The sequence below is a fragment of the Berghia stephanieae genome, chromosome 7, assembly GCF_034508935.2.
Source record: "Berghia stephanieae isolate SIO BIC M18660-M18661 chromosome 7, UCSD_Bste_1.3, whole genome shotgun sequence".
In the NCBI taxonomy this organism is placed as follows: domain Eukaryota; kingdom Metazoa; phylum Mollusca; class Gastropoda; order Nudibranchia; family Aeolidiidae; genus Berghia; species Berghia stephanieae.
The window spans coordinates 26,108,378-26,136,229 of record NC_088366.1 but is presented as its reverse complement, the minus strand read 5'-3'; the positions used below and the strand labels follow the sequence as shown (position 1 = coordinate 26,136,229).

General features: G+C 36.1%; 1 protein-coding gene across 5 annotated transcripts in view; it reads left to right on the top strand.

Annotated features, from left to right (window-relative positions):
• Positions 1–8,210: 8,210 nt before the first annotated feature.
• LOC144976953 (uncharacterized) overlaps positions 8,211–27,852 on the top strand; it is a 46,751-nt gene continuing 27,109 nt past the window's right edge. For 4 of the 5 annotated variants that reach the window (XM_078921597.1, XM_078921596.1, XM_078921595.1 and 1 more), the window contains exons 1-4: positions 8,230–8,996; positions 19,120–19,261; positions 21,698–21,913; positions 24,297–24,524. In XM_078921597.1, coding sequence (XP_078777723.1) covers positions 8,405–8,996; positions 19,120–19,261; positions 21,698–21,913; positions 24,297–24,524 — 1,178 coding nt within the window. In that variant the 5' untranslated portion in view covers positions 8,230–8,404. Of the gene's footprint in view, positions 8,997–19,119; positions 19,262–21,697; positions 21,914–24,296; positions 24,525–27,852 lie in introns of all 5 variants that reach the window. The other variant, XM_078921593.1, reaches the window with a different exon arrangement.

Genomic DNA, 27,852 nt, shown 5'->3' with positions numbered 1-27,852 from the left:
TTAAAGACGCTCTACTAAAAAGATTTAGATTAACGGAAGATGGTTACCAGGAAAGGTTTCACACTGCAAAACCGGAAAGTGGAGAAGACTTTAATACATTCGTGAACCGAATTACTCAATTTCTAAATCGGTGGCTTGAGTTGGCAAACGTAAAACAAGACGACTTTGCAGGCCTTTACTATCTCACGCTGAAGAATCGAATCTATCAAGCTTGCAACCCAGATTTAGTCGCATTCTTTAAAGAGAGAAAGCCAGAAAACTTGGACAAATTAAAAATCTACGCAGAAAACTTTAACAGCGCACATCCATTGACACCCCTTAGCAGAACATTGAAGGAACCATACTACGCTGCCGCTGCTCAGAGTCCAGGTACACCTAAAGTTCAGTACTCAAATAGAACGAGCCGATCAATCACTCGGAACACGCAAGTGAAACAAGATGATCATAGTAACAAACCATGGAACAAACAGTTCAATAGAGACCATAGCCGACCCTATCAAAACAAAACAAGAAATAGCACTGACAATAATACTGAGTATAAGAAAACCAACAAACCTATAATTAAATGTCAATATTGTGGAATGAAAGGCCACACAGCAGACAAATGTTACAAAATCGTGGGATATCCGAAAGAAACTGCAAATGCATCACTCCAAACCAGTGTAAATAATCAGACACGAGTAATGTCAGGAGAAAATATAAATGTGTATTGCGTGAAAGGTATGTCACTTTTAACACAAACTCACAAATCAGGATCGCTATTTTTTTGTGAAGGCAAAGCTAATGGAACTGATTGCAAAATATTGAGAGACACAGGATGCAGTACAGTAGGAATAAAAGCATCTTTGATCAATGACGAAGACAAAACTGGAAAAACGGTACAATGCATCACATTCAGTGGCACAGTCGAAACCTTTGAAACAGCTAACGTGTACATAGAAACCCCATACTATACAGGAATAGTGGAATGCTGTATACTTCCCAACCCGTCGCTGATGTTATTGTTGGCAATATAAAAGGTCTTAAAGACAACCCAACAGATGTAAAGGAATGGTCATTAACCCAAGAAACAGCTTGTCTAGCAGAAACAAGAAAGATGACTAAGACAACAGAGAAGCCAATGACTATTTCTCTACAACCACAACAATTTGACAGGAACACGTTCATTGAAGAACAGAAAAAGGACCCGACTTTAACATCATATTTCAATATCGCAAACAAAGGGACGAAATCAAAAGTTGAATACATCATTGAAAAAGATATTCTGTTCAGGTTACATAGGAAAAGAAACAAAATAGCTAAACAACTGGTCACGCCGAGTATTTACAGAAACAAAATCCTTGGAATAGCGCACGATTCAATAACTTCTGGACATCTTGGGAGCTCTTCCACATTGAAGAGAATATCCGAGAATTTCACATGGCCTGGAATTACTAAAGACGTCCGAGAATATGTGAAATCGTGTGACACATGCCAAAGAAGAGTCGCAAAAGGCAGAATACCGAGATTGCCATTAGAGACAACCCCAGTTATTGAAAAAGTTTTTCAAAAAATTGCAATTGACATTATAGGCCCTTTAACAAAATCAGATAGAAACCATACACACATACTAACACTAGTCGATTACGCAACCAGGTGGCCAGAAGCGATAGCATTGAAATCAACTACATCGGATCACATAGCTGAAGCATTGATGACAATTTTTACCAGAATAGGCATACCAAATGAGATACTGTCGGACAATGGACCCCAATTTACATCACATATGATGCATGAAACCATGAAACTCATGGAATCCAACACTCATTCACAACTCCCTACCACCCCCAAGCAAATGGTCTTTGTGAAAGATTTAATGGCACTCTAAAGAATATGTTAAGAAAAGTGTCAGCAGAAAAACCAGATGATTGGGACAGATACTTACCAGCAATCCTATTTGCATATAGAGAAATACCCCAAGAATCTACAGGCTACTCCCCATTTGAGTTGATGTATGGACGATCACCTCGCGGCCCGTTCAATATAGTAGCCGACATTTGTAAAGGGAATGAGGAGGACAATAACGAAATTATGTTTGCTTACGAATATGTAAGAAACCTGAAAGACAGAATAGAGGACACATGTAAGCTAGCACAGGAATCCGTCACTAAAAAAGCAGAGAAATACAAGGAATACTCCGATCGAAAAAGCAAGTCAAGAAAATTTGAGATTGGTGACAAAGTACTAATACTCTTACCCGATGACTCGAGTAAACTTTTAGCTACATGGAAAGGACCATTCAAAATAACAGCAGTAAAATCTAATGTTAATTACGAGATTAAAATTAACAACACAACAAAGACATTCCATGCAAATATGCTAAAAAAGTATTTTGATAGAGACACAGTGTCGCAACCTATGTTTACTAATATCGAAACTTCAAATGCAGGATCAATCATACCGTTGGTCATGGGACACAGACACCCGAGACAGAAAAACAAACAAAAATCGCACAATTGCAACCACCTAAGACAAAAAAAAGAAGTGCGCAAAGTACTTGGGCTCCTAAATTTTTACAGGAAATACATTTACAACTTCGCGCACATCGCGACACCGCTAACAAATCTGACAAAGAATGGGTCACCGAACAAAATTGTTTGGACAGAAGTGTGTCAGAATAGCTTTAAACAATTAAAGGCATTACTCTGTTCAGAACCAATTCTTAAATTACCCGACATATCAAAAGAATTCGTTGTAAGAACTGACGCGTCTGATAAGGGCATCGCAGGTGTACTATTGCAGGAGCATGAGGGAACTCTAATGCCTTGCTTCTATGCAAGCAGAAAATTATTGGACAGAGAATCACGATACTCTGTAATAGAGCGTGAAGGTCTAGCCATCGTCTTTGCTTTAAAGACATTCAGCAGATATCTACTGCTAAAAGAGTTTGTGGTCGAAACGGACCATAAACCACTCACGTACATAAGAAATAACAAAATGAATAATAGTAGAGTACTAAGGTGGAGTCTATTTTTGCAAAATTACTCTTTCAGTATCTCTCACATACCAGGCTGTGAAAATATTCACGCCGACCTACTTTCTCGATTAGTATAAACACATGAGAAGGGTATAACTTAACCTCCCATGCATACTGTTAGTTACCTCGCAAACTATGCCAAATCAGAACGCACAATTTCGATAATTTTATTTGTAAACATGATGACCCAACTTAATGTAACATTGAGTATTGTTTGGATATATATACCATACCCATTCATGATTTGGGAAATCTTCTCTTTATCTATTATTGTTATGAATTTTCACTCATTTATGATTAATAATTGAAATGTCAATATTCCATTTACATTTTCATTCATTTCATTCAGAAAATTACCTTCATATCATCGACTTAAATCATGCTTCATTGCCATCACTATTGTTTATCACAATGATTTGTAATTACATTGCCATCATGTCGTTCATCACAATGATTTGTAATCACAATCTTTCATTGTTATTGTCGTCCATTCATATACCTACGTTAATATATACATTTCCATGTCTAGTTAATAAATAATTTAATTGTAGCACAAATCATAACAATGGATTAATGCTAGAGTATCATGATAGTAAATTTACTTCCGTTTGTAAAATCTATCTTTCCCATAATGGTTAAAGAGTATATTTTAAACGTGGGTGGGGGGTGTCACAGTAAAGATTGTTCACAATTATCTTATTAAATTTTATTTTATTAAGAACTGAATTCATCTCACTCCAGTTATATTTCGGTAGGCTTAGATAAACTTTACCTTCTAATATTAGATCGTCTTTCCTTTTATAGCCTTCCCTCGAATTAATTTCTAATTAGTGAATACTTTTCGTTCTACATTCTGTCACGTAGCCACTTATTATAAAAGCTGATAGGTCTAACACTCTACACTCACTTTCTCTCCACAATCTATGCCGGACGGCCAGTCGCTCTATTCCTATATATATACTGGAAGATTTTTATCTTTTGGGACTTTGTAGATATTATATCTACACCATTAAGACGCCGGAGCTTTTAACTTTGATTGTATAATCTTCAAGGATCAAACCCAAGCCCGCTGTCAAAAGACTACACTATAACCTCTTACCAATTGCCTGGAAGTGGAATTTTACGAGTCCAATCCTGTTATCAGAGGAATAGATCATCCAAGCCCATCAACTGCCTGGAAACGTAAACTTACGAACCTGACATATTATCATAAGTTACGTAAAATATTCATACCTCTATTTGTAACTGCCACGATCACTGTTTATCTCTTTTAATTAAATTTCATCATTATTTTTATTTCATTGTAAACAAATCGTTAATTGTTTTTCATTTATAGTAACTAGTAAATTCTGGGGCCTCATTCTACATAGATCTTTATGCATAGTCGAGTAGCTCTTTACTCACTTGAGACCATGACACCTCTGTTGCATTTTCGTCTTTCTTCAAATAGGTTTAGAATTTCATTTGTCATCCATTCCTTTTTGCTGTTTATTTGAGCTATTGGTAAATGCTTTTCTGCAGTTGCTTTGACACACTTTTGGAATATATCAAATTGTTTTTTCACATTTTTCGTTATCAGGTTCACTTTGGCTTTGTATCATGATGCATTTTCAAATCTTCTCTCATTTTTGTTTGTATGCCATTGTCCTTTGCATAACCTGTAATCCCTCTTTATTCTACCAGCTGTTCTCTGAATAGCTTTAAACTTTATCCTTACTGTACAAACAACTGGACATGGTCACTGTCTACATCGGCGCCTGGGTAGTTTTGCAATTAATATGCCATTCTGAATCTTGATGATACGCTATAAAGTCTATCTGGTTCCTGCTCTGTCCCCTGGTGATTGCCATGTCCAGGTTCTTCTTGGGTGTTGTTGAAACCAGGTGTTTGAAATCATTAATTTAATTTGTTCACACCAATCTGCCCAGATGTTTCCTCGTTCATTCTGTCTCCGATCCATGTGGTCCGATTATGTCACCATCTCTGCCTCTGCCAATCTTAGCATTTAGGTCCCCCATTACATAAGGACTTCTTGTGATTTACACATCGTTTTGCTTTGTCTAGTGAATGTAAAACTCTGTCATATCTGCACTGTCGCCTCTTCTGTTGGTGCATAAACTTGAATAATATTGGTGTCAACTACAGGTCCTCTTACTTAACCAGCAAAACTCTGTCTGAGATTGCTACGTGCCCTTTGTAAAATTTGGTTGATTGTTGGTCTAAGATCATCCCTACTCCTTTTTGGAAAGAGGTTCCACCACTCCATATGATCTTATATGTCGTGTTGTTTTCTTGTTTTGACATGGTTCCCTGCTCTTTCCATCTCATCTCTGCCAGGCCAAGAATATTTAGATTTTAGCCGTTTCATTTCTTTTTATATAAAGCGCAATATCTACTAAACGCGCTCAAAGCGCTTTACAAACGGTCCCTGGACAACAGCAACACTTAACATTTAGGGCGGGACATGACGCCTGGCGGTATTACATATTTTTTTTTCGGACAGGGACAACGATGTTAATAATAATAATAATGATAATAATGAAATTTATTTATATTGCGCCCAATCCTCCATACAATAAAGCTCTAGGCGCATAACAATTGCACCAATCCATTCATATCTCTCTCTCTCTCTCTCTCTCTCTCTCTCTCTCTCTCTCTATCTATCTATCTATCTATCTATCTATCTATCTATCTATCTTTCACATACACACACACACACACACACGCGCGCGCGCATGCACTAACATACAAACACATAAACCTTCCACCATCCAACCATCTACCTATATATAACACATTATAATTTTTTTTTAGATAAAGAAATAAATAAAATAAAATTATATATATATATATATATATATATATATATATATATATATATATATATATATATATATATATATATATATATATATATATTATATATATAATATATATATATATAATATATATATATATAATATATAAAACGTGGCGTATTCCTGTGATCATCGTCTGCTCAAATAAAATAACTAATAAAGTAAGAATTCTCGAAATAAATAAGTTTTAAAATGCTTCTTGAAAGCGAGTTAAGTAGGGACGCCACGAAGTGATAGGGGTATATTGTTCCAGAAAAGCGGTGCAAAGTGACTAAAGGATCTGTCAGAAAGTTTTTTTACCCTTTTTCGGCACTTTAACTCACTCAACCCTGACACCGACTATATCCGTAGTTTACCCGGGTTACTTTTACCCCATGTCTATTTATTACATTTTTCTGAGACAAATTATAGGCGTAGTATTAAAGCTAATGTTTTTAATTGTTACAAGTTAATGATAGTTGAATAATACTATTTATGGACATGCACATTTTAAATACATTTCTTCCAATTTTGAAAAGTAGCAAAATCTCTAGGATTGAGTGAGTTAAGCAGGAGATGATCACCTGATCTCATTGCACGGGACGGAACGTATGGTTCGACGAGATCATTGAGATAAGCAGGGACGCTCCCGTGAAAACATTTAAAACAAATGACTCCAACCTTAAAGAGCACATTGGCAATAATGGGAAGCCAGTGTAAAGACAAAAGCATCGAAGTCGTGGGTTCTCTCTTACTTCTTCTTATAACTATTCTAGGAGCTTGATTTTGAAATCGCTGCAGTTTATCAATTAAGAAACATGGGGAATTAGACAGGAGTGAATTACAATAGTCCAAATGAGTAAAAACAAAAGCAGATTCAAGTCTTTAATGAATTTTGATTTTTAAAATGCCGAAAGTTGGCCAATACGGCAAATTTCACAGTACAGTGCTTTGCAAAGTTGTGTCACATGATATTCCATGGACATGCCACTGCTGAAATAAATTCCCAGGTTTCTGGCCTTTTTTGAAAACGCAATTTTCACATCAATACAAATCGAAAGGCCTTGTTCACAATTAATTGTTATTTTTAGGGTTACATAATAGGAGTTCTGTTTTCTCATCGTTCATTTTCAGTTTGTTAGCTACCATCCTCCAGTTCTTATCTCCAATGCAGTTCTCCATCGATTTCAGTATCTCTTTAATTTCGTTTGGTTTTGCCGACTGTGTGTCATCAGCGTACATATGGTACGTAACACTGTGGTGACTTATAACACCTCCCAATGGTTGAGTGTATAAAGTGTAGAGAATGGGACCCAGAACAGATCCATGGGGCACACCAGAGTCAATGGCAAAAATATCCGATTTTATTCCTTTTACTTGAATTGTTTGTGTGGGGCCGATACAGTAGGAATCAAACCATTTTAACTCTGATCCAAACAATCCAAACGGTCTGGAGAGACGCTCTGTAAAACTCGAATGGTCTATCGTGTCGAACGCCGCACTTAGATCCAGGAGGGCCAAAACCGAGAGAGAGAGAGAGAGAGAGAGAGAGAGAGAGAGAGAGAGAGAGAGAGAGAGAGAGTAGCGTGGTAACACAATCCGACATTCCATCAAACACATAGTACAATGCTACGGTCCCTGGTTCAAATCTCACTAACATACACACTGACAACCAGGTATGTGAGAGTTACGAATGATAGTTTAAAATTAACGAACCCACAAACAGAATGACACCCAGGTATTTGAGAGCTACGAAACCTGGTTTAAAATTAACAAACACACAAACAGACTGACAATCAGGTATTTGTAGCCCTATTACATATGACTTCCATTTTATCCTAACTTGACATAGTCTCTCTCTCTCTCTCTCTCTCTCTCTCTCTCTCTCTCTCTCTATTATCTATCATTCTTCATATATATATATATATATATATATATATATATATATATATATATCACGCAAACAATAGGAGGGATGTAGCTCTTTCGGGCTTCATTTAACCTGAGACGCATCTCTGTTACTGCGCAAGTGCTAAGATCGTAATATTATATTATAGTAGGAGAGTAACATTTAACTCCACCTGTTATCGTTTAGATTTTTTAACCAAAACCCGTTTGTGTTTTAGATATTTAAAACAACAATTCTGTCTGTTCGAGAGACTTCAAACTCAACAAGCACTCTTTCCACGAAGTAAACCTCTCCTGTATTATAAAACATAGTGTGAGCCTCACGACTTCGCGGACTGTGTCACTCTCGTTGGAGTCTTTGATGTAACTTCAAAGAGATAAAAGAAAGGTCGGTGACATTCCTCGCTACATTATTTTAGGTATCCAAATTTATTTTTATTACTTAGGTCACATGACCTTACGTTATGCGCAATGAAGCTGCGCGTGTGGCTGAGATAAAAAATGGCTGCTCAGTGTCTCCAGAGATTACGATGGATACCACTGTTGTTATTGCTCATTTCTGAGGATATGTTATGATGAAAAGTGTAAAAAATGTTACATTAGGAAATTAATCGACTTCACCAAGTACCCCCGTGTGAGTGGGATGGCGGGGAGAAAGACTAAAAGTGGATACGATGGCAAAATTGCCGGTTTGTATGATCTCGAGGAAACGATCGGACAGGGTCATTTTGCTGTAGTCAAACTCGCGAGACATGTTTTTACCGGAGAAAAAGTTGCTGTCAAAGTCATCGATAAACAGAAGCTTGATGACATGTCCAGGTCCCATCTCTTCCAGGAGGTGCGATGTATGAAACTAGTGCAGCACCCAAATGTTGTCAGGTTGTACGAAGTTATCGACACCCAAACAAAACTCTATCTCATTCTTGAACTTGGAGATGGGGACATGTATGATTACATTATGCGACACGACTCGGGTCTAAATGAGGCCCTCGCGAAAAAATATTTCCGACAAATTGTGGAAGCAATTACTTATTGTCATAGACTTCATGTGGTTCACAGGGATTTGAAGCCTGAAAATGTTGTATTCTTCGATAAATTAGGACAAGTGAAATTGACAGATTTTGGATTCAGCAATGTGTTTGCACCAGGAAAGAAATTAGAAACATCATGCGGATCGTTGGCATATTCGGCCCCAGAAATCCTTCTGGGAGATTCTTACGACCCTCCTGCAGTTGGTAAGAGATGACTGCTCTCTCTCTCTCTCTCTCTCTCTCTCTCTCTCTCTCTCTCTCTCTCTCTCTCTCTCTCTCTCTCTCTCTCTCTCTCTCTCTCTGTGTTTTTTCACACCCAACCCCCATGACATCATTTTTGTCACTAAAATGTCACTACTGATTTCTAATGCCTCGCACTCGCACTTTTTATTAATACTAAATACTACTCTAATACCACTCTACTACTCTCTCTTCAGCTCATTACCTCCATCAGAGCTGGAGGGTAGGTTTGTGTTTCACTGCTCACTCACACACCCATTATTATTGCATCATCAGTGATTGTGATGATCAGCAGACGGTCAGGAATCAGACAGTCACAGCCATACATTTTCTAATTGAAATTGAGTATTTAGTTTTAAGGACTAGATCTCATCTGACTCCTCCAAAACATTTTTTTTTCTTAAAGTGACAACTAAACTTTGACCTACTGCCAAATTCGTTCCAGTTCCCACACCATTTTATCCTAACTACTACAGTGCAACCCCTGGATAACGACATCGCCCGGGACCAGAAAATTGTCGTTATCCAAGGGTGTTGTTACTCTAGGGTTTTCAAGTTGGCAGCAAAAGGGGGAGTGGTTAGACCCATGATTACAGTGCTTGAGAGAAATCATTCTCAAAAACCTTAGAATGTGTATTTTTAATTCTTACACAGGGTATACTAGTTATGCAATGTGTATTGTCATTGTTTTGATCGTAAGCAGTATCCGAACCCATTTGACGAAACTAAAAATATATAATAAAAATCAAGTGCTAATACGTCACAAGAACACAGATGTACACATTTAGTTTTGATTTTAATTCAAGTCAAATCCATGCAATACTGGTGATGAGTTTTGAATACCAAAATTTTTAAGTGCATCAAAATTCACAAGCACTTAAAAATTAGTAGCTACAAACTACAATGCGTTTAAAAAAAACAACAAAAAAACAACAAAACTATAAGATCAAATTTGGACTGATGTTTTTATAGAAACAACTGATTTTTCAAATGAAAATAATAAGTGAAAGAGGTTGTTATTGTTTTCTCCGCTATTCCAACATACCATAAGACCATAAATATCCATAATTGCCCCCATTGGACACGGCATTGCCTTATATCATTAACCTCCACTGATCTCAGACAGGTAGCTACTACTACAACCACCACCACCACATCATCATTACCACTACTACTACAACTACCACCATCACATCATTACTACCACTACTACTACAACCACCACAACCACATCATCATTACTGCTACTACTACAACTACCACCACCACATCATCACTACCACTACTACTACAACCACCACAACCACATCATCATTACTGCTATTACTACAACCACCACCACCACCACCACCACCACATCATCACTAACACTACTACTGCAATCACCACCACCACATCATCACTACCACTACTACTACAATACCACCATCACCACCACCACCACATCATCATTACCACTACTACTACAACCATCACCACCACATCATCATCACTACCACTAATACTACTACACCCACCACCATATCATCATCACTACCACTACTCCTACAACCACCACTACTACATCATCATCACGACCTCTACTACTACAACCATGACCACATCATCATCACTACCACTACTACTACAACAACCACCACCACCACTACTACATCATCATTACCACTACTACTACAACCACCACAATAACATCATTACTACCACTACTACTACAACCACCACAACCACATCATCATCACTGCAACTACTACTACTACTGCAACCACCACCACCGCATCATCATCACTGCAACTACCACCACTATTACTACAACCACCACCACCACACCATCACTACCACTACTACTACAATACCACCACCACCACCACCACATCATCATTACCACTGCTACTACAACCACCACCACCACATCATCATCACTACCACTAATACTACTACTACAACCACCACCACATGATCATCACTACCACTTCGACTACAACCACCACTACAACATCATCATCACTACCATTTGTGATACAACCACCATCACCACCATATCATCACTCCACCACTACTACAACCACCACCACATCATCATCACTACCACCACTGCTACAACTACAACCACCATCCTCATCACTAACACCACTACTACAACCACCATCACATCATCATCACTACCACTACTACTGCAAGCACCACCACCACCTCATCTTCATCACTACCACCACTACTACTACAACCACCACCACCACATCATCACTACCACTGCTACTACAACACCACCGCCACCACATCATCACTACCACTCCTACTACAACCACCACAACCACATCGTCATCCCTACTACTACTACTACTACTACTACTACTACTACTACTACTACTACTACTACTACTACGACTTCTACAACCACCACCACCACATCATCATCATTACCACTAATACTTCAACCACCACCACTACCACATCATCATTACCACTACTACTACCACCACCAACACTCATCATCATTACCACCGGTACTATAATCACTTCGGTTTTAGAGCTTCACTTCATTTGAAATATGGAAACTTTGTGATTGTATTTGGCATTGTGTTTATATATCATAATTTAGTTCTAATTAGCTATCTATTGAGAGTTATACAATATGTAAACACAATGCGAAATACCATCGCAATTCCCTTTTCTTGTATACGGAAATTCCTCTTTTGGCATTGAATTTCCTCTGGGTGGTGTCTTAAATTCCTGTGAGCCAAATTTAAAGGGGTCTCTGGTTGCATCATGATTGATACTTGAAATATGTTTTTGTTAAATGAAGATCAGTCTTTTAAAGTGTTTGTAATTTATTATTATTATTATTTTGATTATTATTATTATTATTATTATTATTATTATTATTATTATTATTATTATTATTATTATTATTATTATTATTATTATTATTATTATTATTACTAGTAAAAAGCCCGCAATTTCGCAGGGAAAGAACTATTTTCATTCGATATTGCCAGAATCATTTTCTTGATTAGCTTGATTACGATTAGATGCACATTTTAATCGATGTGCTTGTCGTCGCTGCCATGCTTTATTCGGCATGATTTTAGTTTAACAGTCAGTATATATCAATATCAATAAGTCGCAAGTCTTTACCACGCTTTACTTGGGAGTGCTTTGCACTACCTTCAATACTCCACAAATTAAAATGGCGGCCGAGAATCAAAACAATGGTCAAATTAGGAAATTTTAAACTTTCACAAATCTGTCAAGGTTTGTTCTAGAGTTTTTAAAACGCTTTTATATGATGACAAATTGAATAAATAAATGCCTGACAAAAGATCAACGGTGAAAATACAAATTGAATGAATACTGGGGATGTAGGAGCTTTCGGAATGTCTCCCCTTTACTTAACTTATGTGAGGTCAAATGAAAATCTGAAGGGGACGCGATAAATATCAAGTCCCCGAATCTGTCTACTTTTGGTTTGTTTGGCGTAGAAGCTAGACAGAACCAATTGACAGTTTACCGAAACGTTTAACTAAATATTTCCCAGGGCAATAATTATAACATCGATGGCATAAAAACGACAGTAATATCAGCAGTAATATTAGTTGATGTTGTTAATCGGTGAAACTTGTTTAAAATTTCTGTAAATCCGAATACCGTTATGTGATCAAGTGAATTATATCACTATGAATGCCACGATTTGCTGAAAAACGCCAATCTGACAGTTCCTAGCAAACACCCCTCCCCCTCCGAATTTCTCTACTTGATGGACACCCCCCCCCCCCCCCCCCCATTTTTTTTTTTCTTCCGCGCAACCACATTCCAAAACACACATACACACACAAATATACACCACACACACAGGCACACATAAACATACACGCAATGAGAACACACTACTACTACATAACAACACTGATCACCGCTAAATCAACACAACGGAAGTAAGGACTCTACTGGACAGATAGAGTTTAAGGTGTGGCCATGAGTGTGTTAGTGTCTTCGGTAAATTTTTTATGATATCTGTTTGACTTAACGAACTTTCAAACTGACTTTAAATTATAAAAGGAAATCAAGTTATCTGTTTATCTTTCTGTAAAAAATACATTTCTATTTTTCAATCTTTCAGTAGAGTTGGGCGCTGTATCAATTTTTTTATTGACTCAAATAAGCACAATGTTCTCCACAATGCTATATTTTTTAAAGAAAGGATTATTATTATTATTATTATTATTATTATTATTATTATTATTATTATTATTATTATTATTATTATTATTATTATTATTATTATTATTAGTTATTTTTGGAATTTGACAACTGGACTGAACTGAAAATAATCTTGGTGTTCAAATTGAAATTCTGATTTATTAAATATCATTAACCTGATTCTGTTTTACTGGCATTGCCTTGACAGCCGTGTATGGTTTTGAAAATTTACAGTTCTTGCTGTTGATTTTAACCTCTCCGTAAGATTTTGTTTTCATTAAGTAAGGCATTGTTTCAACTCGATCCCCTCCCATTATTCCAACCCTATCTACTGCTCTTATCGGTAACAAAAGCATGTTCACACACACACTCACACACACACACACACACACACACACACACACACACACACACACACACTCTCTCTCTCTCTCTCTCTCTCTCTCTCTCTCTCTCTCTCTTTCTCTCTGGGTGGGGTTCCTGACCTCCTCCCATAGTGGGCAGGGAGGTACTTACTGCGTCTTCTATCCGTCTATATCTGTTTTCCAGTGTGCTTTCTGTCTTTGTCTTGGAATGAGATTACTTGGTTTTGTCCTGGTCCTGACCGGATGCCTGCCTGGCTTAGAGGGAAACAGTCAAATGTATTTGGGAGATGATATTTTTTTCCTTGTAAATCATTTCTCTGTTTTATGCACTACATTATGTTTTCTTTATTTTATATATGCTTTGTAAAACATGTGAGTGTATTCTTCTTAGTGGGACCTTTGCTAGTGTCTGGATGAGACTTTTAGTGATCTCAAACTAAGTACTTCTTTGATAGTGAGCTCTTGGTATCTAAATCTGTTTGCTATTTGGGGGTTTAATTCTAATTCTAGAACTTTTTACTAACCCATTTTCTTCCTTTTTACTGGCGCTGATTTAACCATATTGTGTTGCAAGCGCCGTAAAACCCTTAAAAACAAACAAAAACAATCTCTCTCTCTCTCTCTCTCTCTCTCTCTCTCTCTCTCTCTCTCTCTCTCTCTCTCTCTCTCTCTCTCTCTCTCTCTCTCTTTCCCTCTCCCTCTCTCTCTCCCCCCCCTCTCTCTCCCCCCTTCTCTCTCTCTATCTATTTATTGTTTAATCGGATTCAATGACTTAAGTGTACTGTAAACAAATTTAAATGTCTTCATTGCTATCCATTGAGTTATCTTATCAACTTTATCTTATGTTTCATGTGTTAAACTGCTATCATTGATAAAATTTATTTTTGAAAATATTTATATGTCCAGTTTTCTTCAAAACATTATATCTGCTTTATTAAAAATTTTTTTTTTTTAAATCCGTTTATTTATTTATTTTTCAAACGTACTACATAACTCCCTTCTCATCCTAGTCGTGGCATTAAAAAAATATCTTTGCAATTATTGTATGTTCCCCACTCCTCTCTCTCTCTCTCTCTCTCTCTCTCTCTCTCTCTCTCTCTCTCTCTCTCTCTCTCTCTCTCTCTCCTCTCTCTCACTCTCTCCTCTCTCCTCTCTCTCTTTCTCTTCTCTCTCTCTCCCACACACACACACACACACAACTCATATATATATATATATATATATAATCCCCCCCCCCCCCCTCTCTCACTCTCTTCCACCGACCCCCTCTCCCTTCTCTGGCGCCATTTTGTCTTTTACTAAAGCAAAGCAAAAGATAATATATATATAAAGATGACACGTATAATTCAAACACTGGTTTTTGATCACCTACCCCCTCCCTCTCTCTGATCCATGTATCTATCTATCTATCTATCTATCTATCTATCTATCTATCTATCTATCTATCTATCTATCTATCTATCTATCTATCTATCTATCTATCTATCTATCTATCTATCTATCTATCTATTTATCTATCTATTTATCCATCCAGCCAGCCATCTATCTGTCATTCTATCCATGTATCTATTTCTTTTACACTAACCTCTCATCATGACCCACATGTTTTTGTGGATTGTTGCTCGGTTTTTGAACTAGAATTACACGTTTTGCAAGTCACTCAAAAATGGTAAAAACATTGACATGGCGACTTTCCATACTAGGTCATTAGATTAATTGTTTGTAGATTTGTTTTTTAATGGTTCTGAGCGAATGTACTCGTACGTTTTTAGTTTTTATCTTTTTTTTCTTTTTTTTTGTTGTTGTTGTATAGGTTTGTTTATTAGAAAGATTTTGTCTACTTCACAATAGCTCAAATTGTACAAAGCAGCTTTTTAAAAAAGTTCATGAAGTTTAACCATTTTATCTTGTAAACAGCTTCAATTGAAATATTTGTTATTAACTTCTTTTCCAATAATTTCATTTTTATCTTTCTTTCTATTTATTTATTTATTTGTTTGTTTGTTTTTCATTTTGAAGTATAGAATTTAATAACGATAGAAACTGATTGTTTTTATAATAAGATCTTTTAATTTAGAGTTCTCAGATCAGAGAAAGATGAGCATGTTTATTATTCGATCTTTCACCTTTTCTTCTGTCTATGTGGAACTCATGAACTACCGTGCCTTTAGAGGGAAGTGTCAGGCCTTTATTATATGTAAACAATCCGTCAAAACCGATTTATTTAATCAATTAATAATGTGATTTTCTTTAGGGGTTTATGTTTTAAATTTTGTTATTGACTTCACAATTTGTATGCTTATATTCTCTATAACTTTGCTTTTAGATTATTACTATAAAGCGTCACGTAGTATAATAACCATATTTTGACGCTATCTATAACATAAAATACCCATTACAAAAATTACATTGTTGTCTAAAAGTTATTGCGTGTTTTGCAATAACAAATTTTGGGGGTTCAGATTTGGTCAAATTGGGGCTTATTTATTTTTATACAGGAGCCAGATTTTTTATACATTAAAAACAAAAATATTGTATTTTTGCTCAGAAATAGTTAAATTAAATAATAAAACAGATTTACACTACATCACTTCTAAAGTGTTTAAAGTGATAAGTCATATCAATTAAAGTTAAAAAAAAAAAGATTTGTGCCTTGATACCGATTTTTTCTCTCTCGAATTTGGATTCCTCCACTTTCGCCTATAAAAATGATATACAATATATTTTTTTTTTAATTTGCCACTTGTGGCAGGTCTGGTATGGAATGCCCTAATCATGGTGTCAATAATACTAATCAAGTGTCCAGTATGCCAGTGGTTTTCCTTGACTCTTGTGTTATGTCCAGCCTTCATAGGTCTTTGCTTCTATAATTACACACACCCGACAATGGTCATCGTTGTTGTCGTCGTAGTCGTAAGCGTTGTAATAAGTGCTAGCTGACTGGTTAGCTCGGTTGGTTGGCACAGAGCTGGCTGGCACTGACATTAATCTATAAGATTAGCCTATTTTTGTCTTACTCAGTGGTAGCGGTGCAGTGTTTTTTATTACGTGATCGTAATTACACAGCGCAGAGGGAGGCACAAGTCAGCTCTGCCGCCGTGCTCTGACAGAACACTTATGTTATTCTTTTTAATTAGTTCAGAAAGAAAACTTGTGTCGTCACTAATATTATTATGGTCGATTTTAGGAACAAAACTGAGCTATCCTACACTATAAATTATAAACGGTATTTATAAATTTATTTGGACGCCTTTTTTTTTCTCTTTTGTTTGTTTGTTTGTTTTTGTTTTTTTTTTGTTCATAATATTAGACGTCTTGTGTATGTAAGGTCATTCAGTGTTTATGGTTTTAAATGAAGTACTTTTTGTGGTAAACTTTACTTGTCTTGGACATTTAAAAAAAACCGAGAGACAGTGAACATGAAATATGAACTTGTCATTAAAACCGCCCGTATATTAATATGATATATGAAGGTGACCATGAGCTTGTCCAAATGTCATAAACTTGAAACTTCAAAGAAGTATTAAACCTTTTTGACAAGCTCAGGTTATTATTATTATTATTATTGTTATTATTATTATTATTATTATTATTATTATTATTATTATTATTATATACTACTACTACTACTATATTATTATTATTATTATTATTATTATTATAATTATTATTATATTATTATTATTATTATTATTATTATTATTATTATTATTATTATTATTAATAATAATGATTAATTGATTAGTTTTCTGCTGTCTTTTTTTTTCTCTTAAACTTTACACGTATAAAGTAAAAGTTTTCTGATCAGAATGAGAGATAGAAAAAAAAAGATGTTTTGTCAGATTATGACTGTTGATGGTGGTCTTGTGTGTATTATTATTACGTACACATAATATAGCTGTGCCACGTGCCGCAGTTGGCTGTTGTGCTAATGGAATGGGTATTGGTAACACACATAATGGCGCAATCGTGTATATTTATTTGCCTATGCCTGCTGTCATGAGCTGACGGGATTAGCTTTTTAAAATCTTCACAATCGTTGTCTCCTCCTCCCCTTCCCGTCTGCTCCTTCCCTTCAGCATTTTTTTTTTTTACCTCACTGATAATAATTATGGTGCAATCGTGTTTATCTCGATGCTCTCTGCCATAAGATGAAAGGATCAGCTTTTAAAACTTTCAATTATTGTCCCTTGTGCTCCTCCTCTGCCTTCCCCTTTCTCAAATTCGTTGTCTATCTCTTTGTTACTCTTCTCCCCTACTCCCTCTTCTTTCTCTCTCCAACCTCCATTCCTCTTTTTCTCTCCCCCCCCCCCTTCCCCACTCCTACCTCCCTGTTACATTTATTTTACTTACGCTTTCCATTCTCAACCTTCCTACCTCGATCCCCTCTTCTCCCCCTCTTTTTTTTTCTCTCTCTCTCTCTCTCACACACACACACACACACACACTCAAGCACACACACCGTCTACTATCTGATGAAACCTGATCAGCAGTAATATTGCGTCTTTGATTTTAGGAACCTACCCTCCAAGTGTGGATAATTTTAACCCTATAAGAGCAGAGACCAATTTAGTGAAAATTGTATTCCCCCCCCCCACCCCCGCCCCCCGCCCCCAATTTATTTCTAAATTTCCAAATCTTCATTCCTTCCTTTATTACATTGGGGAGAAAAAAAAAACAAAACAAAAACAAAACAAACCATCCCCTCTAAGAACTTACATTCCAAATAAATAGTTAATCTAACAAGAGCAGCGGAAACGAGTTATATCCTGAGAGAAAATCAAAGTCTAAAACTCAATGCAAACGTTTTGAAGTGATGATTATATGCATAAAGTGGAAGGAGACATATATATATATATATATATATATATTATATATATATATATATATATATATATAAATATATATATATATATATATATATATATATATATATATAATATATATATATATATATATTATATATATATATATATTTTTTTTTTTTTTTTTTTAAAAAAGGTTATTTTTGATTAAATTATACCCCACCCCCCTCCAAATCTTTATTTCTTCATTCATTGTATTGTTTTGGAAGAACACCATCTCCTTTACGAACATACTCTCTTAATAAAGATTTTTTTTTTTTAAACCCAGGCCAGCTTATCTTAATAATGAGTTCATATTACAAGAGCAGTTGGAACGAACTTGATCCGACATATGAAAATACAATGTACGGTGTTTTTTATTGGACAATTTAAACAAATAAAATCCAAGTCAACAACTCTCCACAAACGTTTCCCACAAAGTGGGAAGTGGAATTTAAATATTGTTTAAAAGAAAAGGGGCCCATTTTAGTTGAAATTATATCCTCTACCATTTTCTGCCTTCTCCAAATCTTCATTTCTTAAACAAGTGTACATATTGGAAGAAAACCAACACCCTATTTTTTTATAAGAAAATTTTGAAAAAGGACAGTTAGTTCCACGTTTGCTTTCCAAAATTGTTAATTATGTTTTTTTTTTTCTTAAAAAAAAAATGACTTACAGATGTGTGGAGTTTGGGTGTGATCCTATTCATGTTGGTGGCAGGCCATGCTCCGTTCCAAGAGGCCAATGACAGTGAAACCCTCACCATGATCATGGATTGTAAATATCAGATACCAGCACATGTTTCAGATCTTTGTCGCAGGTGAATACAAAAATTTAGATTGTGGATATTGGATATTTTTTATTATTATTATTAATATATATATATATATATATATATATATATATATATATATATATATATATATATATATATATATATATATATATATATATATATATATATATATATATTCATATATATTCATTCATTCATGATTCATGATCCAATAAAATTATACACATTTAAAATTGTCCTCACATTTTTATTTTGAAAAGTAGCACTAAGCTGTTTGGCTAAGTAGTTTTTGATATCTTCCCCTTCTTCTTCCATTAACACCACATCTTCAGGCTGAGCAGTGATGCCAAAACTCCGGTTTTACCGTTAAAAAAAATACGGTCTGGAGAATAAAATTCCGGGTTACGGGCAACTTCCGGTGAGGTCAAGGTGTAGCAAGGAACCCCCACCCCCTTTCCAATCACTATAACTACAACCACCATCACCACATCATCACTACCACTACTAATACAACCACCACTACCTCATCATCATCACCATCATTACCAGTACTACTACAACCACCACGTCATCATCACTGCTACTACTACTACAACCACCACTACTACCACTATCACTGCTTCAACCACCACTACATCATCATCACTAGCATTATTACTACAACCACCACCACCACCACATCATCATCACTACCATTACTACTACAACCACCATCACCACTACATCTCATCATCATCATCACTACCACTACTACTACAACTACAACCAGACCGCCACCATATCATTATCACTACCACCACTACTACTACAACCATTACCACCACATCATCACTACTACTACTACTACTACTACTACTACTACTACTGCTACTTCTACTACTACTACTACTACTACTACTACTACTACTACTACTACTACTACTACTACTACTACTACTACTACTACTACTACTACTACTACTAACAACAACAACAACAACAACAACAACAACAACAACAACAACAACAACAACAACAACAACAACAACAACAACAACAACAACAACAACAACAACAACAACAACAACAACAACAACAACAACAACCACCACCACCACTACATCATCATCACTACTGCTACTACTACAACCACCACCACCACATCATCATCATCACAACCACTACTTCTACAATCACCACCACCACATCATCATCACTACCACTACGACTACAACCACCGCCACCACCACATCATCACTGCCACTACTACTATTACAACTACCACCACCACTTAATCTTCACTGCCACTACAACTACTGCAACCACCATCATCACTACCACTACAACTACAGCCACCACTACCACCACCTCATCATCATCATTTCCACTACTACGACAACCACCACCACCACCACCACTACTACTACAACCACCACCACCACCACCACATCATCATCACTACCATTACCACCAGCATCATCATCACAGCCACTACTACAACCACCACCACCACCACCATATCATCATCACTACTACTACAACCACCACTGCCACATCATTACGACCACTACTACTTTAACCAACACTACCACTATTACAACTACAACCACCACCACCATGCCATCAGGCCAAATACCATCCCAATTCCCTTGTCTTGCGTGCGGAAATTCCTCTTTAGGCATTGAAATTCCTCTGAGTGATGTATGAAATTCAAGTTAGCCACATTTAAAGTTGGCGTCTTTGTTGTATGGCCATCTTTTCAGTAACAGGGGTTTTAGAGGGAAGCAAGGAGCGATTTTTTAAAGTCATCAGTCGAAAGGTAGTGTTTACAAGTGGTTGGTAGGGAGTTCCAAAGTCGGATGGTGGAAGAGAAGAAAGAGTAAAGATGATGGTTTGTTCTTGATTTGGGGATTTCAAAATTAACTGCTGGGTTTCTTATTTGTTGTCATTCCATCTAATCGCTAGTTACAATTTCGAGTTTTCTGTTTTGTTCTTTGTGGAATATGAGGAGTTATTAATATGAACTGTGTCATTATCTTCAAGATTTTTTTTGTTGTATCAATTTTCTTTCTCAATGATGTGTACATGCTAATTAGCAGTTCTAATAATTGTATGAAATTACATCTTGATCGTGTATGCATGATTATATATTACTTTGGTATAGATCTACCCGCTTTGGCTCACAACACAATCAACAGTAAGTCAAAATATTTGAATTGGCAATTATACACCTTGCTTTTAAGAAAGGCACACTGAACACATTTCTCATCCCCCTTGGAGGTTCCCCTTGGTGTTAATCAGTGTTGTCTTTCTCTGAAAATTGTTCTATCATCAGGAGGTAAATCAAATATTTTAAAGAATTTATAGAGCATGATGTTCAATTTGGATAATTGCTATAAAGTTATCTTTTTTTATATTTTCTTTCTTTCTTTTTTCATTTCTGGAAAGAATTTTATTTATCTAATTTTGTTTTCTCCTCAGACTTATCACAAAGATGCTTGTGAGAGAACCCTCCAATCGTATCAATTTGACAGATATAGAAGGGGATCCATGGCTGTCATCTGAGCCTGATTACGAAAATCACAGAGGGATATCATTACCCCTCCTAACCAGGGAGCATATATCTGAAGACGATCATAGTTATGTTGTTCAAAAAATGGTGGAAGGAAAGATATGTACACGTGATGAGATTTATTTGTGAGTTGGCAAATTTAATCACCTCCCCCCCCTCCAACTATAAGACAAGAATAATAACTTGACTTTTTCCTCACTTCTGTACAATAATATGCTTTTCTTTTTTGATTCATGATCATGATCAAATCTAAATATTTGTATACACAGTGCTTTATAAATTGTTCTTCTTAACCTTTATTTAAGAATTTTTTTTGTACATTTTATATTTTCTATTTACCACCTAAATCTTTAACAATTCCTGTTTTTTTTTGTTTTTGTTTTTGATTTCTTTAAAAGCATTAGTGACTGCATTTGGGGCCATATTTTGACTCCCCTTGAAAATTATTTCCTACCAACATAAAAACTTATATAACAACTTAGTCATTATCCAATATCAGAGATGATCCTGGTGTTGCAGTTGTAAATTGTATACTTCCTCTCAACTCTTTTTTTTTAAAATAGTTTTTCTGACAGGCATTCTTACTCTTTTTCTTTTATTGAGGCTCGTTTTCTTGTATTGAAGTTGGCAGCTTCAGTATGTAAATGTAAGATGTACGATTGATTTTGACTCATCATCATCATCATCATAGCTTGTCACTCCATCACTGAACCCACTCCACAGCATCTGGGGATCACACTTTTAGGTCATGGTCAGTGCAAGTGGGCCCATCCTGGCATTCTCTAAGGATCATCTGCTTTGGGCATCCATATGTACACAAGCTAGTCTCAGCCAGCCCCCACTTTTCCATGCTTTCAGCTGTTCTCCCAAATTTTGCCCGGGCTCTGTTTAGTGTTACCCGTTCATTCCTTGGGAGCTCAGTTCCACAGGGCAGTTCTTCTCTCATATTCAACAGCTTCATTTGCATGATTGTCCCCCTCCCTCCATGTGGAATATCTGTATACAGCTGTATGATCAGGATTGGTGCTTTTTTCCGTCATGAAGCTTTCTCGACTTCAGTCTACTTGTCTTTGGGTTGTGGTCAGCCGTAGGGAGCAGTTTCTTGTGATTTACTATGTCATTGGCAGCTGTCAGGTCCACGAACACAACCCCTGTAATTTGTTTCTTCGATTTATTGTGTCAAGTTCAGGAGTTGGTCACAGCGTGATCTTCCAGGGCGGAAACCAGCTTGGTCAGGTGACAGATGTTCTTCTAATGTTTGGGAAATCCTGGCTAGTATCATGCACTCATATACTTTGTACAGTATGCAGAGGAGCGATATTGGTCTGTTGCTCTTGCTGCTATTTGGGTCTTTTCCAGGTTTAAGTAGTGCTATCACTCTACTCTTGCTTGTTGCCAGAGTTTTGGTATTTTGCACGATTCAACTCAGTTGTTGATAAGAGTTAGTAACCACATTTTTGTTGAGGGACTGAAATGCTTTATCATTTCTGCGGTGATGCCATTTAGATAGCAATGACTATGAAAAATGTTTTTTTTCTCTCTTTTTGAGGAAATTTTTGTCTAAAATCAAAGTCCTATCTCCACTGAGTAAAAATGTTTTTGAATTTTGAAAATCCATTCATAAATAAACAAGTTATGCAGTTTCAAAGGTGTCATTTATTTGGATGACCCGCAAAGAGGAAAAAAATGCAAAAATATGGGACGCTTTTTCGGCAATTTTTTTCGACCTTTGGTTGTATCTTGCGTAATAAGTCGATTAAAAGATTGAAACTTGAAGAGCAAATTAGGATGGTGTTTTGTAAAATACGGGAAAAGTACTCGTCATATTCATATGAAATTTTACAACCAAAAAGAAGAAATGATCATGTATTACCTTGTCAGCGACAAAACCTCCACACCCGGTAATTTTAGAAATATTTTACTCCAAAGAGTAAAAATCTATTTTTAACGGTCTTTTGGTAATCACACGAGTTTTCTCGCTTGACATAATCTAAAATGACCCTTTTCTAGTGGTGGATGTAACTAACCACTTGACTGTCATTGGTGTAGGTTTGTAGACAGATATCACATTTCCACCTCACTGTCATGTCCTGGCTGTATGTCACTATTGATTTGTCTTTGACGTAGATAGCACTACCGTGAATATCGCTGCCATTGTCTTAAGATTGGGCAGTAATTCTATCTTTGTTGATCACAGTCCTTCTGCATTGAAGCTAACGATCTTAAAGTTGTCCATTGTGAGGGCTGAGGGCCGATCCTTTTACCGCCCTGACCATGGAAGAGTTGTTGTTGTGCGTGTTGTAGCAATCAGTCTCCAGTGAAAGATTCCAGGGACGCGATGTGGGCGCTTGCTACATGTCCCCATTTTGACTCCTTAAAAACATATGGACTTTAATTAAGATTAAAATTGTTAATCGGATTGTTATATTTTGTATTCTCTGTGTTATGACAGAGCCATGGTACAGAATTAGTGACAAATATGCATTCCCTTCATTTCTAACTTTTCAGGTCTTTGGAAAAGAATGCATATGATCATGTAGCAGCCACTTACTACCTTTTGGTAGAGAGGCGGCTACGCAAGCTGTATCAACAGCAGGAGATGATGATGTCTGCTGGCCACAATAACCAGGCTAATAACAGCAATAGACAACTTACCAACACTGGTGGTACCGGATCTAACATGCCATCGTCAGCAGGAAGCAAACCCCATCTGGAACCTCTCATGTTGTCACCACGGTAAGTCCCAATCACTTGATTCTTGCATGCATCATAGACATGATATATTTATTCCTGTATATATTTATACAATACATTAAATGTTAATCTATTGTTTTTATATTCTTACTTTCTTAACGAAAACAGCTGAGTTATTTTTATTCATCAAGCACAAAAAAGTTGAGGTGTATTTGCTTTTTGAATGAAAAAAAACCAGTTCTGAGAAGGGAAGAATGATTTTTTGCAGCCAAATCACATCGACTTTTGACACTCATTTTTTGTCTCTTCATTGTCTTGTAAATATTTCCAAAAAGAAAGATCGGGTGTGAATCTTTCTATGTCCTTTTTTCAACTGGGCAAGAAACCTAAAGCTTCAAAGTGTGAAAGATTTGATTGATGTCTTTAGGTAGTGTTCATTAATATTGCAAATTATCCTTTACTCACTCCTGTTGTTGACCTGAAGATTGCGGAATAATTGCTTTTGATAAAGAAATTGGAATTCTTCATCGTAATTTGCAGATTCTAACTGGAAGTTTGGTCTTTTGATGGACCTGATAAGAAAAAGAGATTTAAATGTGAGATGGTTGTCATTTGTTGTGACAATGTCACTAATTATCAAATGTTTACTGCTCAAAGTGATTGCAAAAACCTCTATACTTCTTCAATAAGCGCTAACCAAATCCGTTGGTCACAATGCACAGTTGTTATCCCAAAACAATAGATATCATCGCATAGTCTCTCCTTACAACTGTCATTGTCTACCTGTTGTCTAGACCATGCCCAGCCTGCTCGCCTCATATCAAATAGTCACAGAAACATCTGCTCAAACCCATACTGCAAAGCTCTGCCCTCTTTTGTCTCTATTAGAATTACGCATAAACCCTGCCCAATCTCGATTCTTCAACTTGTCATGATTTCACCCATGATGAAATTTAATCATGAGATTTTGTATGATTGATTATTTGAATTTGCCACTTTTTGAGGTCGTAAATTTGTAGCGATTAACCGAAGTAAGTTGCAATTAACCATTGACTTTAATATAGAATTATTCCTTCTCTTGGGAAATGTTGCAATTAACCGAAAGTTGTAACTAACCGAGTTGCAATTATCCGGAGTGGACTGCATTCTTTTATTTTTGCAGATGCTCATTATTCATTTTATTCACCTAATTTATGCAAGTTACCTTCAGACAATGTCATTTCTGCAGACTTAATGATTTTTATTAGAAGAGCAGTAAAAAATACTATCAAACCTCGAGTAACATATATCGTCATGACTGCTTTTTATGTGAAAACCTTAAGATTTGATGACAAGTAAAAGTAAATTCAAAATGGCTTGAAAAGGCTTTATATATATATATTTATATATATATATATACAAGTTAGTGGAAGCTGAAAGGTTTCTTGACCCATGCTGAGATGTTTGAGAATTGTCTCATGGTTATACATATCTAATGGTGTCACCAGTGTCCTCTCTGTTTGTGACTTTCTTTAATCTTATCCCCCTTTTCCTCTCTACACCTGTACTTCATCACGCTCTTTTTGTTAATGATCAAATTTTAAAGTTTTGTTGTCGTTACTATCCTGTTTTAGAAGAAAAAAAATGGATTTGCATAATGCTCATTTGCATAATGCTCAATTTTATCATTTAGTTTTTCCTCTTGTGGCATCAGCAATCTTTTCATCTACATGTTTTTACCACCAACCCATGTGTCAAATTGTGTATATTATAATGTACATTTTGATTTGAGTTTTGCTTTTCTTTCTCTCAAATTATTTTCCTAATTTCGTAATTTCTATTGGAACATTTAAACCATGTATGGAAGACTGCATCATTTATGTGTCGCTATCAAATCCATTGGTTTTATACATACTGTTTCAAAGTGTGTGTGTGGGTGGGGGGGGGGGGGGGAGAGAGAGAGAGAGAAGAGAGAGAGAGAGAGAGAGAGAGAGAGAGAGAGAGAGAGAGGAGAGAGAGAGAGAGAGATGGAGAGAGAGAGAGAGAGAGTCGAGAGAGAGAGAGAGAGAGAGAGAGAGAGAGAGAGAGAGAGGAGAGAGAGAGGAGGAGAAGAAGAGAGAGAGAGAGAGAGAGAGATGAGAGGAGAGAGAGAGGAGAGAGAGAGAGAGAGGAGAGAGAGGAGAGAGAGAGAGAGAGAGAGAGAGAGAGAGAGAGAGAGAGAGAGAGAGAAGAGAGAGAGAGAGAGAGAGAGAGAGAGAGAGAGAGAGAGAGAGAGAGAGAGAGAGAGAGGAAGAGAGAGAGAGAGAGAGAGAGAGAGAGAGAGAGAGAGAGAGAGAGAGAGTTGTTAAGGGATAGTTTGTTTTACTGTGAATATAAATTTCAGATAACTTGATAAAAGTTTGATAACAACTTGTTCTTTTGTAATCGCCCTTTTATCAGTTATTTTGAATTAGATTAAAGAATATTTGGCGAAAAAATGGGTATTGCTCTTTCATGCCTCTTTTTCTTTATCTATTTGCTAATTAGAGAGGTAATTGAAGGAATGTTGGAAAATGATTAAATTGTTGAAAATAAAAGAAATGTCATTGTCTGATTTAAAATACTGGGATAGATCAAATTTTTATTTTTTTCGTTCTTTTTTTATGGCTGTGATAAATTCAACTTAAAACCTTTGAAAGCTTTGTTCTTGTCAGATCATATGGAAATGATATTTGTGTCTGTGTTATTTTGCAATTTTGATTTTAAGTTTCATTCATTTACTTATCTTGTCATCCCCTTAATGTGTATCAAATGGAAATTTTGTTCTTCATTGGATTCCTCTATCATAATATCACAGCACAACTTATTTTTTTTTTACATGTACATTCATTTCGTCACCTTTTAATATTTTGGTATTCAGCATATACTGGACAATGATTAGGAATCTCTATGATAGAGTTAATGTCTTAAAAAAAAAAAAAAAAAAATATTTGTGAGTGTGTGTCTGTGTCTCTTTATGTGTGTTTTAGTTAAAAGTAAAGCAAATTTTCAATTTTTGCTTGTGGTTGAAATGAGATTAGGCTCTCAATATTCATCAGAGCTTAGAATGTATGCCCGTTTCTGGCATTTTTGATTGCAGTAGAATTTAAGAATGTTTTCTGGTATGGCGAGAAATACTGCATAGTTGTCATTTCCCCTCTATTTTCAACCAGTATTAAGAATGGTGCGAGTACAAGATGCTTCTGAGCAATGTCACATGTATATATGATGTTGCAAGGGTTCAGTCCAAAAGAATTTATAGACCTAAATCTAATAGGTTGTTATAAGGCTCTAATCCAAGGCTGAATATTCATACTTTTGTTTCATTGTCATGCTAAAGAAAATAGAGAAAAGAAAAGGATTAAAAAAAATA